The sequence below is a fragment of the Cupressus sempervirens genome, chromosome 5 (genome assembly GCF_028749045.1).
Source record: "Cupressus sempervirens isolate cs-2001-9-10 chromosome 5, ASM2874904v1, whole genome shotgun sequence".
Taxonomy (NCBI): domain Eukaryota; kingdom Viridiplantae; phylum Streptophyta; class Pinopsida; order Cupressales; family Cupressaceae; genus Cupressus; species Cupressus sempervirens.
The window spans coordinates 592,578,129-592,594,916 of NC_143122.1; the positions used below are offsets into that span (position 1 = coordinate 592,578,129).

General features: G+C 38.3%; 1 protein-coding gene across 1 annotated transcript in view; it reads left to right on the forward strand.

The window, feature by feature from the left end:
- The window catches only part of CDC48B (cell division cycle 48B), a 150,902-nt gene that overhangs the window by 99,377 nt on the left and 34,737 nt on the right, over nucleotides 1–16,788 (forward strand). The window contains exons 8-9 of the mRNA XM_089832002.1: nucleotides 4,897–5,178; nucleotides 5,275–5,444. Coding sequence (XP_089688128.1) covers nucleotides 4,897–5,178; nucleotides 5,275–5,444 — 452 coding nt within the window. The remainder of the gene's footprint in view (nucleotides 1–4,896; nucleotides 5,179–5,274; nucleotides 5,445–16,788) is intronic.

The following is a 16,788-nucleotide window of genomic DNA, read 5'->3' on the forward strand; positions in this document are numbered from 1 at the left end:
GCCTCACCATGACTGGAGGATCATTGTCGATTTGTGTTTAGAGTTGTGGGAGGAACCACAACATGCCAAAGTTCCTATTGTGGTCTATGGAAGCACTTCAAGGAGCGTTTAAAATGGATCCTTTAGGATGAATTGACATTTGTGGGGGCTTTTAACATTGGTGTCAATATTTGAGTTATATACTGTGCCATGCCATTGAGCCTAGCTGATCCTGTGCATGCTGCTGGGCGTGGGTCGCCCAAAACAAAACTTGAGAAAGTTGATTCCGTTTCCATTGCATATTGACTCATTCCAGATGTCCTTCAAGCTGGCGTCTATATCTAGGTTCTGTAATTGTGCACCATATTTCTTTTTGTTGAACAACGTCCTCGGAAACTTTCATTGTGAAAGGACTCATTCTCATATTTACTACTGTTACGATATATCTTGTGTATGCAATATTGCTGGTGATTGTTGTCTAAAGTTGATTTTTGATCTTGATTTCCATGTCTTTATACTACTGGTTGATTGAGTAGGTTTAATCCGATTACAAAGGAACTGCAAATTCTGATTATCAGTAGTATCTTCGTAATAACAAGTTGCAACTCAAATCGTGTGTTTTAAATTAGTCCTCCGTAAACAATTCAGTTTTGGGAATCCAAAACTACATAAATCAAACATTCATAATAAAGTGTGACAGTTTGCCTCAATTTTGATTTAGAAATGTTTAGTCCAAATTCACTCAGGATATTACAGCCACTTATTTTATTATAAAGGGATTATAGTAATTGCTTCTATTATTAATTTATTAAGGCAAACATAGGAAATATTTAAATTTATTTGCAAATTATTTGTTGCTTGCTCATCCGAACCATGATTTGTAATAACCCAAACCAGTCATAACTTTGTCAAACACCAAATTCTTCTCTAATTCAGTTGTTTGACATTTCGTCAAACACTTTGCAAGCAAGCTTTGATACTACTGTAATATCCCGTGCAATTCTGATTTTTATTTTCAAATGGAAAACCTGAGAATTTCGTCAAACACTTTGCACACATATATGCCAAACTTTAATTGATACGCTTGCAAAACTCCAAACAACCAACAACAAATGTTTATGTATTTTTTTGAAACATAAAACATTGACTATAAATGAGAAAATATGCACCTACATCAATAATTGACTATAAAACTTTGATATAAATTAGATTACAAATGATTTCTAAATTCTTACACATGCCCTAAAATATTCAAATCTATCCTCCATGCAATACAAATGAAAAAGATAGGAACTTGGAAAATTGCTCAAGAAAATCTAGATTTTTACTGTAGTGAGTTCCTGTAGCAAGCAACCATATTGTAGCAAATTACTATAGCAATGAGATTGTAGCAAGTTATTGTGGCAGCATTATTGTAGCAACGATATTGTAGCAAGTTATTGTAGCAGCAATACTATAGCAATATCCAACTTATTCCTTTAATCTTACTCCAGGAATCTGGCCCTAGGCCACAAATTTGACACAATGAAAATACTGATTTGTCTTCACCAACAACTGCAGCCCCTTAAAGGATCTTTCTCCAATATGCTTAAATAGAACACTTGTATGATGTCCTCCCAATACCAAATTCACTGGTTATTTCACTAGCTCAAATGGAGGCACAGAAAAGAACTCCATTCTCTAGTGGCAAATGTTGAAACCCTTGGCTCCACACAACTCATCAAATGTAAATGACAATAATCGGATGATAAGAAAAGAACCTCTTATGCCCTTTTATTCTTTCCTTGTGGGAAGTCACTTACTTTTCTGTCCAATGTGGGATAAAAGATTGTCGTCGGTAGAAATTGTGTGGCCGACGGTTTAATGTTGTCGGTAAAGATTGTGTAGCCAACGGGTTGATGTCATCGGTAAAGATTTTGTAGCCGACTGGGTTTTGCAATTGCAAATTGTGTATTTGGTAGCCAACGGGTAGATTAGGATTGTTTTGTAGCCGACGGACCCCTTCGGGAAGGTTCGGTGGAAAGTATTTATAACCTATTTGGGTGCATTGTAAATCATCTGATCTGATCTTATGTTCTGTATGTAATCTCTTGGATATGCGAATACAAGAGTACTGTTGTTGTTGCTCTTGTTCATTATCTGTGTGCATTAATCTATGCGGTAAACAAAGATATTCTTACATTTTCACTTAATTATAATATTATAATATGAAATTATGCCCCATCATAAAGTGCCAATCCCTAATAAAACCCTCTAACCACCATATTAGCCTACGAGGATCACAATAATAGGCTAATCCTAAAGGGGGACATTACATGATGTGAGATATGATTGATGCCCTTTGTCCACTAATGATGTGTGACCAGTGTGAGCTGATAGTCCCTTCCTAAAATTTAAGAACTACCCTAAAAAATAGGAACTGTTCTAGAAGTCCCCAGGCTGATCCTGGAGGTCTCTAGGTTTGTCCTTGCCAAATCCTAATTCGTCCCTAAAAAAATTGGATTCCTGCTAAAGTCTAGGAGACTATTTGAATCTGGCCAAACTAGCTCAAAAGCCCTGATATCTCTCCATAAGCCCTTGAATGGATCCCCAATGTAATTTGCAGGCCTATAGGAAACAAATAATAGGCCAACCCTACTAGAAACATTGATACTAAGGAGGGTGAAAAAAAATTGGGACATTACAAAGTTTATTTTTACTTTCTAAAACTCAGTATTGCAAGAAAATCAATTCTACAATATTAATAGTGAAGTATGCAACAATTACGCAACACAAAAATCCACATACATTAGGGACTCTTTTTTTATTAGAAACCTTTATGAGAGAAAACCATGGAAACATATTTGCTCATTTAAAACTTAAACTCCACAATGATTTTTCACAATATTAATAGTGAATTATGGAACAATTAGACAACACAAAAATCCACATGCATTAAAGACACTTTTTACTCAGAAACATTCATGGAAGAAAACCATGGAAAAATATTTTCTAAATATGAAACTTTCTTAGGAATTTTATAGGCACCAACCCACAAGAGACACCAATATCCTCTTGATGATTAGAAGGTATCAACCTGTTGGAGACACCACTGAGCATCAGCTCAATAAGAGGCACCAATCTCCTTTATTGAGCGGCTCCAACCTCCTAGTCTCTTCAATTAGGAGGCACCAACCTCCAAATGAATAGAATGATGATTACTCAAGTCTACTTCTCATGACTTATAAAATATCTGCATTATTAACTGCTCATAAATTTGCAATATTTTTTCTCATAAGTCTGCAATAAGCTCTTAAATATTTCTGCATATAAATCTGAATTTTAATCTCCAATATTCCTCATATAATTGCCATGATCTTGCCTTTAGATTTGTGAAGTGTAATTCTAATCTTTACTCTATTAGATTTGCTCCGAAAATGGAAATGATTTTAAACTCTTGTGTTAAACTACTCTCCACAAATTCTTATATCTTCTCAAAAGTGGGGAGCCAATTGGAAAGACATCTATTTACAAATGGGGCAATTTCAGAAATATATGCACTTTTTCATGCATGTCTGTTTTCAGTTCACGTTTTTAAAACTCAATATAGTAAGAAAATCAATTGTACAATACTACAATATCAATAACATAGGATGCAACAATTACGCTCCATATTGGTACACACACACACATAAGATACAATTTTTATCTACAACTGACATCATATGAGCTTGACGCTGGCACAACCATGTCAACTCCTAAAGTGCACCATAAATCTATGATACTTGATAGGATATTGCTAAAATTTTAGCTTCTAGGCCCTTTGTATAAATACTTGCACTGTTCAAGGTATAGGTGGAGAAGAACCAACCAACAACTTTGCTGCATACATGTCATCATACATATCTTGTTCGCTTCATTACATTTACATTTCAAAGTCTTCTTTGTATACCAAAGTGCATTTTCTTTTGTTAAGGTTTCATTATCTTATTCCACAATCCTCTAGATTAGTTTCTAATTCGGAGCTTGTCCATTAATCCACCTTGAAATTGGATTAAAAAACCTCCAATAGAATTTGTAATTGATTAATTGATAGAGGTACAAAAGGTAAATTCTATGGAAGTCTTTCTCTAGTACTTGCCAAACACACAAAGCTTGATTCCGCACAAAATCTAATTATGATAAGAGGATGTTTATAAAGGCTTGCATTTTTTATTCACATTCTCATGTAACAGTTCACAATTGAGGTGAGATGGTCAGGGATTCTTGTAGAAGCAACTTTTGGGTCTGAATGGCTGACAGATTAGCCATGTCTTCAAGGTGCATGGTAATCTAGCAAAGAATTTATAGGCTTCCAGTTGATTTGAACAACTACATTTGCCCGGTCCCTGTTAATTTAGGTAAACAATTTTTTGTGAGATCAAGCAAGAAGCCAATTGAACCTACTTGCTGACTTCTTGAGACATTTGAATGGGACCTTTTGGCATGTAACAAATTGATTGTTTTATGTCTTGTATACCGTGTCAGCTATTCAATGTATGCTTATTGTGGCTGCTTTGGGGTTGATCAAATGCCTGAACTGAATTGAAATATTAATCTTCCTCTCCAGCATTTTAGCTGCGAATAACTAAGAGTGCTCGTCATAACCCAATAAACTTAATGCACTCACTTATAGGTAATTCAGTTTATGAACAGAATAAGATATGTGGATTATGCTTGTTATTCGGTGTTTTTTTTGTGCGGCAATGCACAGTTTTGACCAAAGCAACCTCATGTTGTGTATTCTAATCTTAATTTGGAACCAAAATTATCTTGATATCAATGAATAGTTACCCTTTGTGATTTAAGTAATTTCAATTTAGCTATTCATTGATTATTTTTTCATGGAAGAAAACTGAGATGCAGTAGCTATATTATGTTTGGTTACTTATGTCACAGCTACATGCAAGGAATCTCCCTCTAGATGAAAATGTCAACCTTGATGCTATAGCTTCATCTTGTAATGGTTATGTCGGTGCTGATTTGGAAGCTTTATGCCGTGAGGCTGCAATGGCTGCACTCCGGAAGTTTTCAGTTAGTGGAGAAGGAGATTTGCCTTGTATAACAATGGAAGACTGGGAGATTGCAAAGTCGAAGGTTGGTCCAAGCATAGTTCGAGGTGTTGTTGCTGAAGTGCCAAAGGTCTTATGGGAGGACATTGGAGGATTGCATGATGTTAAGGTTAGTTTTTGAGGTCATTGTTTGTTGTGGGGTGTGCAGTTATCTCTCTGAGCTATGCAATTTGTGTTCTTAATGTCTGACATCTGTCACAAACAGAAGAAGCTTCGGCAAGCTGTGGAGTGGCCTATTAAACATGCAGCTGCATTTGCAAGACTAGGGCTCCCTCCTCCCCGTGGAGTTCTCTTACATGGCCCTCCAGGATGCTCTAAAACGTCTCTGGTTAAGGCTGCTGCTCATGCTGCTCAAGCCAATCTTTTCTCATTGAGGTTTGTTGACCTGACTTATAAAATATATCTTCATTTTTCTCATCTTAATAGTAGTTATGATTGCAAGAAAGGGATGTTTTTGATTTAATTATCTTTTGTCTTTCCAAAAATAAGGAAAACGCTCTCTTCCCCACATCGTTGAAATTTATATTCATGTTTTGTAATTACTTCTTGCCTTTTGCCTTATGAGCCTTGGTAAATTAAAATTATGTCTCAGTATGTATTTCTTTCATGTTCAAGCAGTTTTGAATCAACTAAATCAGCTAAATTCCTGCATCAGACAGCCAGTGAAAGTTAACAGAGATTGAACAATTCAGCAGGATTTCGCTCATATTGCACTGCCAGTAAAAGTTGTCCAAGATTAAAACTTTTTCCAGGGAGAAGAACTACAGGGGCCAACTTCTATGAACATTATGTGGTGGCTAGTTGATTGGGAAGCATATGTGACTTTGGGGATAATAAAACAAATAAAGTTGGTATCATTGAAATAGGGTATAAGTGTGATGCAAACTGTTGACAGCTGGAATATGTATCAGGTAGGTACATTTTGTCCAAAAATCTAATATACACGAAGGCTGATTTTGATAATTTGAATAAGTGCATATGATGATAAGAAACATGTAATGTCCCCTTCTTAGCATTCATAGCATGATGTTGTCGTTAGCCTATTTCCCCACGGTCCCGTAGGCTAACCAGGACATTAAAGGGACTTAGAGGCCATTTGGCCTAGATAGTTTCAGTTGCAGGTCTTTCTGAGGGGTTTTGAGGCAACTTTGGGCATACTTATTATTTATAGTAAGTCATCTTGGACATGGTCGGACATCCAGTGGCAGTAGTATGTCGATGGTAATTTTTAAAATCGACAAGAAGACTTATTTATCATTGATAAGATTTGTTATGCATTGATAAAGCTATTTTATAAAGTTAAATTTAAATATTTAACTTTATTAATGCATAGATTATAGTTTGTGGGAAATATTTAAATTAAAAGTGTCCCTTTTATTTTATAACACACTGGAGACATAAGTTACATAAAAGGAGTTATGTTTTATCCCACATTGAGAAAACGAAGGATTGAGCTCTTGTGAGAACACTATAAAAGAAATGGAAGAGCTTCTTTTTAGTATGCTTGGATGAAGATTAATGTTATGTTGCTGGATATGTGATTATCGGGCTTGGAGGACGGAATCCCTCTTTGCTAGCATTCTCTTCGCTGTTGAAAGACATAGTCAGGAGGATTAACGGTGTTTCCAAACACACTGGGTTTCATTTAGTGTTTTGTTACAGTACGGATGAGTAGTGTTTTGCTATAGTGTGCGTGAATAGTGTTTTGCTACAGTGCGGATGAATAGTGTTTTGCTATAGTGCGTGTGAATAGTGTTTGCTACAGTGCGCATGAATAGTGAATTTGCTACAGTGCGTGAACAGTATTTGCAACAAGTTTATTGTTTATTCTTGCTGATTTGGGGGTTTGGAAGGCTGCCAACTACATCTGCAAAAATACTACAGCAGCTAATTCCAGGTTTCTTCTGTCAAATTTTTATACTTTTGCATTGTAGTTGTTGAATACGAGATTGATATTTGTCACAACATGTTAAACAATTGTATGAGCAAATTTACATGGCAAAAATCAATATTTAATTAGCAAATAAGAAGTTTCAGATTTTCCTATATATTGTAGTATGTGTGCCAAGTGTTTGACAAAAATGCTATGTTGAGTTATTAAGCAAATTAATTGATATCATAAAGTAGCTTGCGAGTTTCTTTATTTGGAAAACAAGGGGAGGATACTACAGTGGTATCAGAGCTATAAGTCCTGCCATCCTGTGGAGGTCTTATAGGGAATTTGGAACAACCGGATAGAGGGGAAAGTGTTTGACGAAATGTCAAAACACTAAAATTAGAACATTTATGTTTGAGCATGCGATAGGGGCCTTATAGTTTTTGCAATACCAGAGCAAGACAAAATAGGATTTCAGACCTACAGAGTGAACAATCTAGTTCATTCGTGCAGGTGGACATAGAATCCAGTCATACAAACACAGGAGAGGTATTCTTTGATCAAGACAGCAATATGGGTGACCGAAATGACAGGATTACAGGATTAGGCAGAGGCGGGAATGCCAGTCTAGATCAGGGAGAGGAAAGATTCTTACAGTTATTAGACACCTTGGCACAGGGATAGCGATTAGCAAAGCAGAGATCACACGAACAAAGTCAGAGATTGGAGCTTATGATGCAGATGATGGCTCGTCAAATGGGGTTGAATGCTAATGTGGATGGAGGAAATAATCAGAATGGTAATAATAAGAATGGTAATAATCAGGATGAGACACATAATGGAGGCGAACAACTTGGGAACAATTTCGGTCATGCACCCCAGCAAACTAGGACAGTGAGTTTGAGGCCCATGATTCCCACATTTCCTCCTAGAGCTCTAGAGCAGCCCGTACCAGAGCCCCAGATCACTGATATACAGGACCAGTTGAGGAGAGATTGGGAAGCCAAAGGTCCAGATTTTATTGTTGCAATTACCTTTAGGGAGTATATGGATGTGCAGATGAAGCATATGCCACGTGGACATGACAGGAACCAGAGCTATGAGCTACGGAAGAAAGTAGGGAAACTTCAGTTACCGTATTATGATGGCTCGGGGAAGTCTACAGCAAGAGCTTGGGTTCAAAAGCTTGACACATACTTTTAATTGAACCATATGCCTGAGGAAGAAGCTATTAAGTATGCAGCAATTCACCTGGATGGGTTAGCACACGAGTAGTGGCATCATGGTATGGTCACTATGGGTCATGCACACTTTACCTCATATGTGGAGTTTACGGAGAGACTGATTGAACGTTTTGATAGGAAGGATCCAGAACTCCATTTCAAGGAGTTAGCTCAGCTTAAACAATGGGGATCATTGGAAACATACATTTCAGAGTTTCAGAAACTTGCAGTGTTAGTAACAAATGTATCTGAACGGAGGATATTGGTTCTATTTATGGATGGGTTAGCTGATTCGTTGAGAGGGTGGATTAAAGCTCTCAAACCTCCCACTTTGTAGGAAGCCATTAAGAAAGCTCGTGATATGGATTTCTCTTTAGCTTCTAAAAATAAATTTCAGGCAAAGAGTTTTCTTTCGAGGAAAGATAAGGACATGGAACCTTTCCATAGAGAGGCTCAACCACCTAAGGAGGACAGTAAGAGGTTGGACAATGAGACACTTAATGATCTTAGGAAGAAGAAGCTTTGTTTTCATTGTAGGGAGCCTTGGGATTTGTCACATAAGTGTCCATTGAAAGCAAAAGCTAAGCAGATGGAGTACTTTTCAGCCGAAGAGTCAGTGGATGGAGATTCAGAGCAGTCATCAGAATTAGAATCAGATGATGATAATTCTTCACATGAGGAAGCACGCAGTGATAGCACGATAGCTTAGTTGTCCAGTATATAGGAGGCCGTCATTTTCAGAGTTAGGGGAACTTTGGATGGATAGAGATTTGTGGCACTCATTGATACAGGGGCAACACATAACTTCATTGATGAGAAGTTTGTGTCATGTAGAGGGCTACATACAGAGGAGCATAGGGGATTTAAGGTGATGGTTGCCAATGGCTTCAAAATCAACTGTACCAAGAAAATCTCCAACTTGCAGCTTCGTTTGGGAGATTATGACATGACGGGAGATTTCTTTGTGGTCAACATTGGTGATCAGGATATGGTGCTTGGGATGAACTGGATGAAGTCTCTGAAAGAGTTCACATTTAACCTCCAGAAAATGGAAATGAGGTTTGAGGCAAATGGTAAGAAGATAGTGCTTAGAGGTTTGTCAGATGGGAGACTTCGAGTGGTGTCACTCAAGCGGATGCAGAGTTTCTTTAGACATGATTAGGTACAGTGGGCAGCAGAGTTCAGAGCAATGCCTGAGATGACAAAGCAGCATGAACAAAAGTATCCACCTGATGTATAGGAACTAATAACCAAACATACTAAGGTGTTTGGTGAGATACCTCCAAGGAGACCCCCGGATAGGGGAATCGAGCATGTTATTGAGTTAGAGGAAGGGGCTAAGCCAGTCATCATCACACCTTACTGCCATCCAAAGAGATATAAGGATGAAATAGAAAAGGCAATCAAGGAGTTGATTGACATGGGGCACATATAGCCAAGCAAGAGTCCTTTCGCTTCTTCAGTGGTATTGGTGAAGAAGGATGGTACAATGAGGATGTGCATTGATTATAGGGAGCTAAACAAGAAGACAATCAAGAACCGATACCCTATCCCGCGCATCGATGAGCTTATTGATGAATTGCACGGTGTATGCTACTTCTCGAAGATTGATTTGAGATCCGGCTACCACCAGATACGAGTTAGAGAGGTGGATGTGGAGAAGACAACTTTTAGATGCCACTACGGACATTTTGAGTTTTTAGTCATGCCCTTTGGGTTGACTAATGCCCCCGCCACTTTCCAGTCCTGTATGAATAGAGTATTCAGAGATTAGTTGAGGAAGTTTGTGTTGATTTTTTTTTGATGATATACTGATATACGGCTGTACTTGGGAGGAACATTTGAAACATATTGATGCAGTGCTCAGCATTGTAGAGAGGGAGTCATTATATGCCAAGATGAGTAAATGCAAGTTCGGGATGACAGAGTTGCTCTATCTAAGGCATATTATTAGTGCAGGAAGTGTTCGGGTTGACCCAGACAAGATTAGGGCCATTCTGGATTGGCCACCGCCGAGGAACACTTCACAACTCAAGGGATTTCTTGGGCTTTGCGGGTTCTACTGCAGATTTGTGAAGGGATTTTCACAGATACCAGCACCACTTACAGATTTGACACGGAGAGACAGTTTCAAGTGGTCAGAGAGGGCTCAGGATTGTTTTGATAGGTTCAAGGAGCTGATGAGTACATGTCCTGTTTTAGCCATTCCAGATTTCACCAGGCCTTTTGAGCTGTAGTGTGATGCCTCAGGAGAGGGCGTAGGAGCTGTCCTCATGCAAGACAAACATCCCATTGCATATGAGAGCAGAAAATTACGAGGTGTTGAGAGAACTTACAGCATCTATGACAAAGAAATGGTAGCAATCATGCACGTGCTAGCTAAGTTCAGGCAATACTTAGCAGGGAGCCGATTCACAGTAAAAATAGATCATAACAGCTTGAAACATTTCCTTGGACAGAAGGATCTTAATGACAGGCAACAGAAATGGGTAAGTTACAGGCTTATGATTTTGACATAGTCTATGTCAAAGGGAAGAAAAATATTGTTGCAGATGCTTTATCCAGAAGGCCTCGTTTACTTGTTGTTGGGATAGTCATGGATGATCGGAGAGAGTTGATCTTGGCAGAGTATGCCAAGGATAGTTGGGCATCTAGTGTTATTGAAGGAGCTATTCAGGATAGTCGATACATTGTTGTAAATGATTTGATCATTTACAAGGGAAGGATTTATATGGTACCTGTGTCTGCCATGAAGCAAAAGATGTTGAGAGCATTTCATGATTCACCATTAGCAGGACATCCAGGATTCTTTAAGACATATCGGCAAGTGAGAGAGCGCTTCACTTGGAAGGGGCTTAAGTCAGAAGTGCTACAGTTCGTTAGGGAGTGCCCAGTGTGTTAACAGAACAAACAGGAACATTCCTTTCTAGGCGGTTTACTATAGCCCCTACCTATACCAGAGAAGAAGTGGGATAGCATTTCCATGGATTTTATCACAGGCCTTCCAAAGGCATAGGGTCGGGATTGTATTTTTGTTGTGGTAGACAGATTGACGAAATTTGCACATTTCTTTGCGATTTCGTCCACATATTCAGTAGTACAGACAGCAGAGCTATTCTTTCGAGAGGTATTTAGATTACATGGGATGCCGCGGAGCATAGTTAGCGACAGGGACAGTAGGTTTATGAGCCACTTTTGGTAGGAGTTGTTCAGGTTGTGTGGAACAGAGCTAACTCTGAGTACCAGTTACCACCCCCAAACTGATGGGCAGATAGAGATAGTGAATAAATGGGTTGAGGGGTACCTTCGAAACTACATTGCAGGAGAGCAGAAGGCTTGGGTGAAGTGGCTACACCTAGGGGAGTACTGCTATAATACGTCTTTGCATATGTCTATTCAAATGTCCCCTTTCATGGCACTGTACGGGTATGATGCTCCTAATTTTCTGGATTTGTTATTTGGGGACAGTAGGGTGCCTAAGGCCAAGGATATTTTGTAGGAGTGTCAGGACATTATGCGATCCTTGAAGGAAAATTTGCAAAAGACACAAAATCAGCAGAAGCAATATGCTGATCAGCACAGGGTTGAGAGGTCTTTCGGGGTAGGAGACATGGTGTACCTCATGTTACAGCCGTATAGACAGTCCTCTCTCAAGAAGAGTGGAGCGGAGAAATTGAAACCATGCTACTATGGACCATTCAAAGTAATCAGGAGAGTGGACGAAGTAGCTTATGAGTTGGAGTTGCTTGCAGACAGTAAAGTGCATAATGTGTTCCATGTGTCATGCCTTAAGAAGGCATTAGGCCACAATGTGGTGCCTTCAGTAGTATTGCCACCTCTTGATGATGAGGGGAAGCTTATCTTGGTTCTCGAGGCTATACTTGACTCCAAGGAGAGGGTGCTTCGCAGGCGGATCATCAAGGAGTACTTGGTCAAGTGGAGGAATCTACCAGTGGAGGATGCTACTTGGGAAAATGAGCTAATATTATAGCATCCAAAGTTGAAATTGCTTGAGGACAAGCAATTTTGGGAAGGGCGGACTGTAATGTCCCCTTTTTAGCATTCATAGCATGATGTTGTCATTAGCCTATTTCCCCACGGTTCCGTAGGCTAACCAGGACATTAAAGGGACTTAGAGGCCATTTGGCCTTGTTAGTTTCAGTTGCAGGTCTTTCTGAGGGGTTTTGAGGCAACTTTGGGCATACTTACTATTTATAGTAAGTCATCTTGGACATGGTCGGACATCCAGTGGCAGCAGTATGTTGATGGTAATTGTTTAAAATCGACAAGAAGACTTATTTATCATTGATAAGATTTGTTATGCATTGATAAAGCTATTTTATAAAGTTAAATTTAAATATTTAACTTTATTAATGCATAGACTATAGTTTGTGGGAAATATTTAAATTAAAAAAGTCCCCTTTATTTTATAACACACTGCAGACATAAGTTACATAAAGGGAGTTATGTTTTATCCCACATTGAGAAAACGAAGAATTGAGCTCTTGTGAGAACACTATAAAAGAAATGGAAGAGCTTCTTTCTAGTATGCTTGGATGAAGATTAATGTTATGTTGCTGGATATGTGATTATCGGGCTTGGAGAACGGAATCCCTCTTTGCTAGCATTCTCTTCGCTGTTGAAAGACACAGTCAGAGGATTAACGGTGTTTCCAAACACACTGGGTTTCATTTATTGTTTTGCTACAATACGGATGAATAATATTTTGCTACAATGCGCGTGAATGGTGTTTGCTACAGTGCGCATGAATAGTGATTTTGCTACAGTGCGTGAATAGTATTTGCAACAAGTTTATTGTTTATTCTTGCTGATTTGGGGGTTTGGAAGGTTGCCAACTACATCTGCAAAAATACTATAGCAGCTAATTCCAGGTTTCTTCTGTCAAATTTTTATACTTTTGCATTGTAGTTGTTGAATACGAGACTGATATTTGTCGCAACATGTTAAACAATTGTATGAGCAAATTTACATGGCAAAAATCAATATTTAATTAGCAAATAAGAAGTTTCAAATTTTCCTATATATTGTAGTATGTGTGCCAAGTGTTTGACAAAAATGCTATGTTGATTTATTAAGCAAATTAATTGATATCATAAAGTAGCTTGCAAGTTTCTTTATTTGGGAAACAAGGGGAGGATACTACAAAACACTGAAAGTACCAGGAGGTTGTGGAAACTAAAATTTTATCATATGGTAGATGATACGTCTTTGTGCCTGTAATGAACTTCCTTGCTTCATCTCTTCACCTTGATGGGTTTTCCTTGTATGGATTTGATGGGGAAGAGTCACAGTACAGTCATATTCATAACCCCTAATGATATGCTTACACAAGTGTGTTGGCTTTAGTGTGGGTAGGGACTACACGAAGTGAACCAATGGATACATTCACTATGTTGACGGTGATGAGGTCAAAGCTCTGTCACTGTGACCATGAAGCGTGATCATTATACACGAGCCAGTGTAGACCTCAACAGCCATGCATATGATAGGAATATGTTTTTTCTTTTGAAAAATAAGGGATAAGGGTCATTTCTTTATTATATTAATTTAAAAAACAACATCACTACATATGCCCCAAACATGTTAACATAGTACTGTTGATGTGATTCTTGTGCCACTACAACATGTAGGACAAAACACATAATGTTCCAGGATGAAATACCAAATATTAAATCTTATAAGGAAGTTCATATGCTAAACAATGTTTATGGATTGTGTGATCAAATGAGACAACCCCAAGTTTCCTTTTAGTTGTGAACTTTCTCTCAATTGTAATGATGTGATATGGTTGGTATCACAAATGAATTTTTGCTGTTCATACAATGGATGTCAACTACTTCAACTACTTCCCACCCAAAAAACTACAAATGGAAAGGGTTCAGAAAGCTATTCTACTCCTAGAATACAAGGAATAATATTGAGTTTAGCCATTGACATCTACCAAGCTAGTATGATCTACTAAGGTAGACGTCAGATGTTCAAACTATCACTATTCCATTAACATCATCCATTGATGCATATCAATGTGCACAATAATCAAAGAAAAGCTTATAAATATGTCATTCAGCCACACAAGGCAAACTCATAAGTAAGTAGCTAGTGGTTTGGTCTAAGCAAGTTTACCAAAGATGCGTACAAATTTTCATCCATTCAACTGAACACTACTTGTAACCAACCTGGAATGAAATCTATTTTAAGTGAGGGGATTTAGAAACTATACAATACCCCAAACAAACACAAGTAAGCCACCATGAAGACCAACAACGAGTTATCAATTACCTTGAATGCATTATGGCAATAATTTCAATAGGTCTCTCCTACTCTACTCCATCTTTAATGAGTTACAAATGAGAAGCCTTGGCCTTTTATTATTGTTCAATTATTGTGGATGGTCAAGATCAATTTAAGATATAGGGCCCAAATTTATCCAACAAAGTCGTAATTCAACTAATAGCCACAAGCAATAAATGCTTGACCAATTACATGAAGGCAACACGTTGTGTGCCTCAAGGAAAATTAAAATGCTTTTGAGAGCTAATGACAAAATTTTGATAAAGGAATGTGTTGATGCAAGTTTTGTACCACTACATAACATATTAGCAATTGAATATCCGATACGGAGTATCAAACATACAATTCCTCTCTTGAAAAGTCATTGCTCATGGGATATGAGAATAACTCCAATGTTTCTTACACTCGTGGATACTCACTCAGTTTTATCGATGTGATTTGCTGGTAATCACGTAGGTGGCCTTAGGCTATTCATTCAAGGATGTCTTGGGCTTTGGTGGGATGATGGAGATGGTGGCTCGATGTGAATGCTAGATGATGTTGATGGTGACGGTGATGGTGGAGGATGCAGCGCTAGATAATGTTGATTGGGGTGATAATGGTTTTAGTGATTTCTACCTTCCTAACTTTCTTAGAGTGAAATTTGACTACCCAACTAGTCGCTATTCTACTCCTACTCCTTCAACTACTCACTATTCTACTCCTACTCCTATGAATGGAAAGGTTAGCAAATGGACGGGGATCGAATCTAATGAAAGCTAACGAACGGCCCCACCTTCATAGATGCAATGGTTTAAAGGAAAAATAAACTAGTTTGCCACACAAGGCTTCCCAACAAGCCGCTAGGATGCTAGTGGTCTAGTATTGATCCCCTATCAAACATTCACTAACATCACCATACAATTAGCCATCTACTTCTACTCTAACAACATGAAATGAAATCCTACTTTAATTTGAGAGATGAGAAGAACCATGCAATACACCAAAATGATCATGTATATCCTCCATGCAAGTCACACCAATGAATAGAGAACAATTTTGATAGTATCTTGGCAACAATCCTCCAACATAACTCCCTCACAAATGTTACTCTAACTATTGGGAAGTAGAAGCCATGCAGTAATACCAAAGGCTCTTAATCACCATGCAAGTCACAACAATGAGAAAAAAAGCGATTTTGGCATTATCCTATGCAAAAATTTTCTCGACCCTTACAAATGAGACCAAATGGCCTTTTATAGATGCCAAAATTACAACCAATGGTAGAGATCAAAAGCAAAATCAATGATCCAGATTTAATCCTAGAAACCCTAATTAGGGTTGCCACCCCATCGGCCTATGAGAAGACGCCACCTCATCAATGGACCAATGAAAAAAGTGGAAAAGTAGCAACCAATGAGAACACAATAAAATGGTGGCCAATCAGAATTAGACACTTGTCCTACCCTAGAAGAAAGAGAAATCGCCATTTGGGCTTACATCAAATGATCTTCTAATATAAATCTCCCTTTTTCTTTCATTCTTTTAGCTAAGGCAATGAACCTAACTAGCCTTTCGTTGACATCCTCCATGGGAGGACAAGGTGTATATTTCATCTTGAGTTTAGCTGATTTCACCATGCTGCTTGCTGCTTGTAGCGTCTTCTTATGTTCCTTCTCATATTCTTTTGCGTATCCAATAAAGGTGTTGAGAGAGGAAAGGGTGCCCAAATGTTTCTTCTTGATAGCAACCTTTCCTAACTCAACCAGTCTTGATCCAAGCTTTGTTTCATTGATGTCCTCTTCTTTGATATCTTTAAAATCAAGTGCTGCTCCGATGTCTCTCATCATGGTTGTAATGGAAGTGTCGACGCCTGGGCTATGATGTGCAACCGCCCTCTGTATCTCTTCTTTGCCAAGGGGGATTGTCCTTCCTTTAGTCTGCCCTTCACCTGTAGCATTTTTACTGTTCCGACATCGGTATTGGTTATGCTCCTCATTTTCGAGAAGAAAGTTGTTTTTCGAGAAGAAAGTTGTTTTGGGCATCATATCCTCTTTGTCTTTCTTAGTGTTTGTTCCCTTAGGGTTCTTGCTTGCACTAACTTCTACCAACTTGTCAACCTATGATAGGATGGTGAAGTGGTGGATAATGAATGCAAGAACCAAGGGAGACAATGTCTAGACAAGAATGAAAGAGAGAAATCCGCTTACGGACCCCTTTCAACTCTAAATGATTTGAAATTGCCTTTACCAATAGTTGGGTCCTCTTTTTGGAATCTTTACCTGTATCATGTTTACTGTACCGATATTGGTGTCGGTTATTCGCTTCA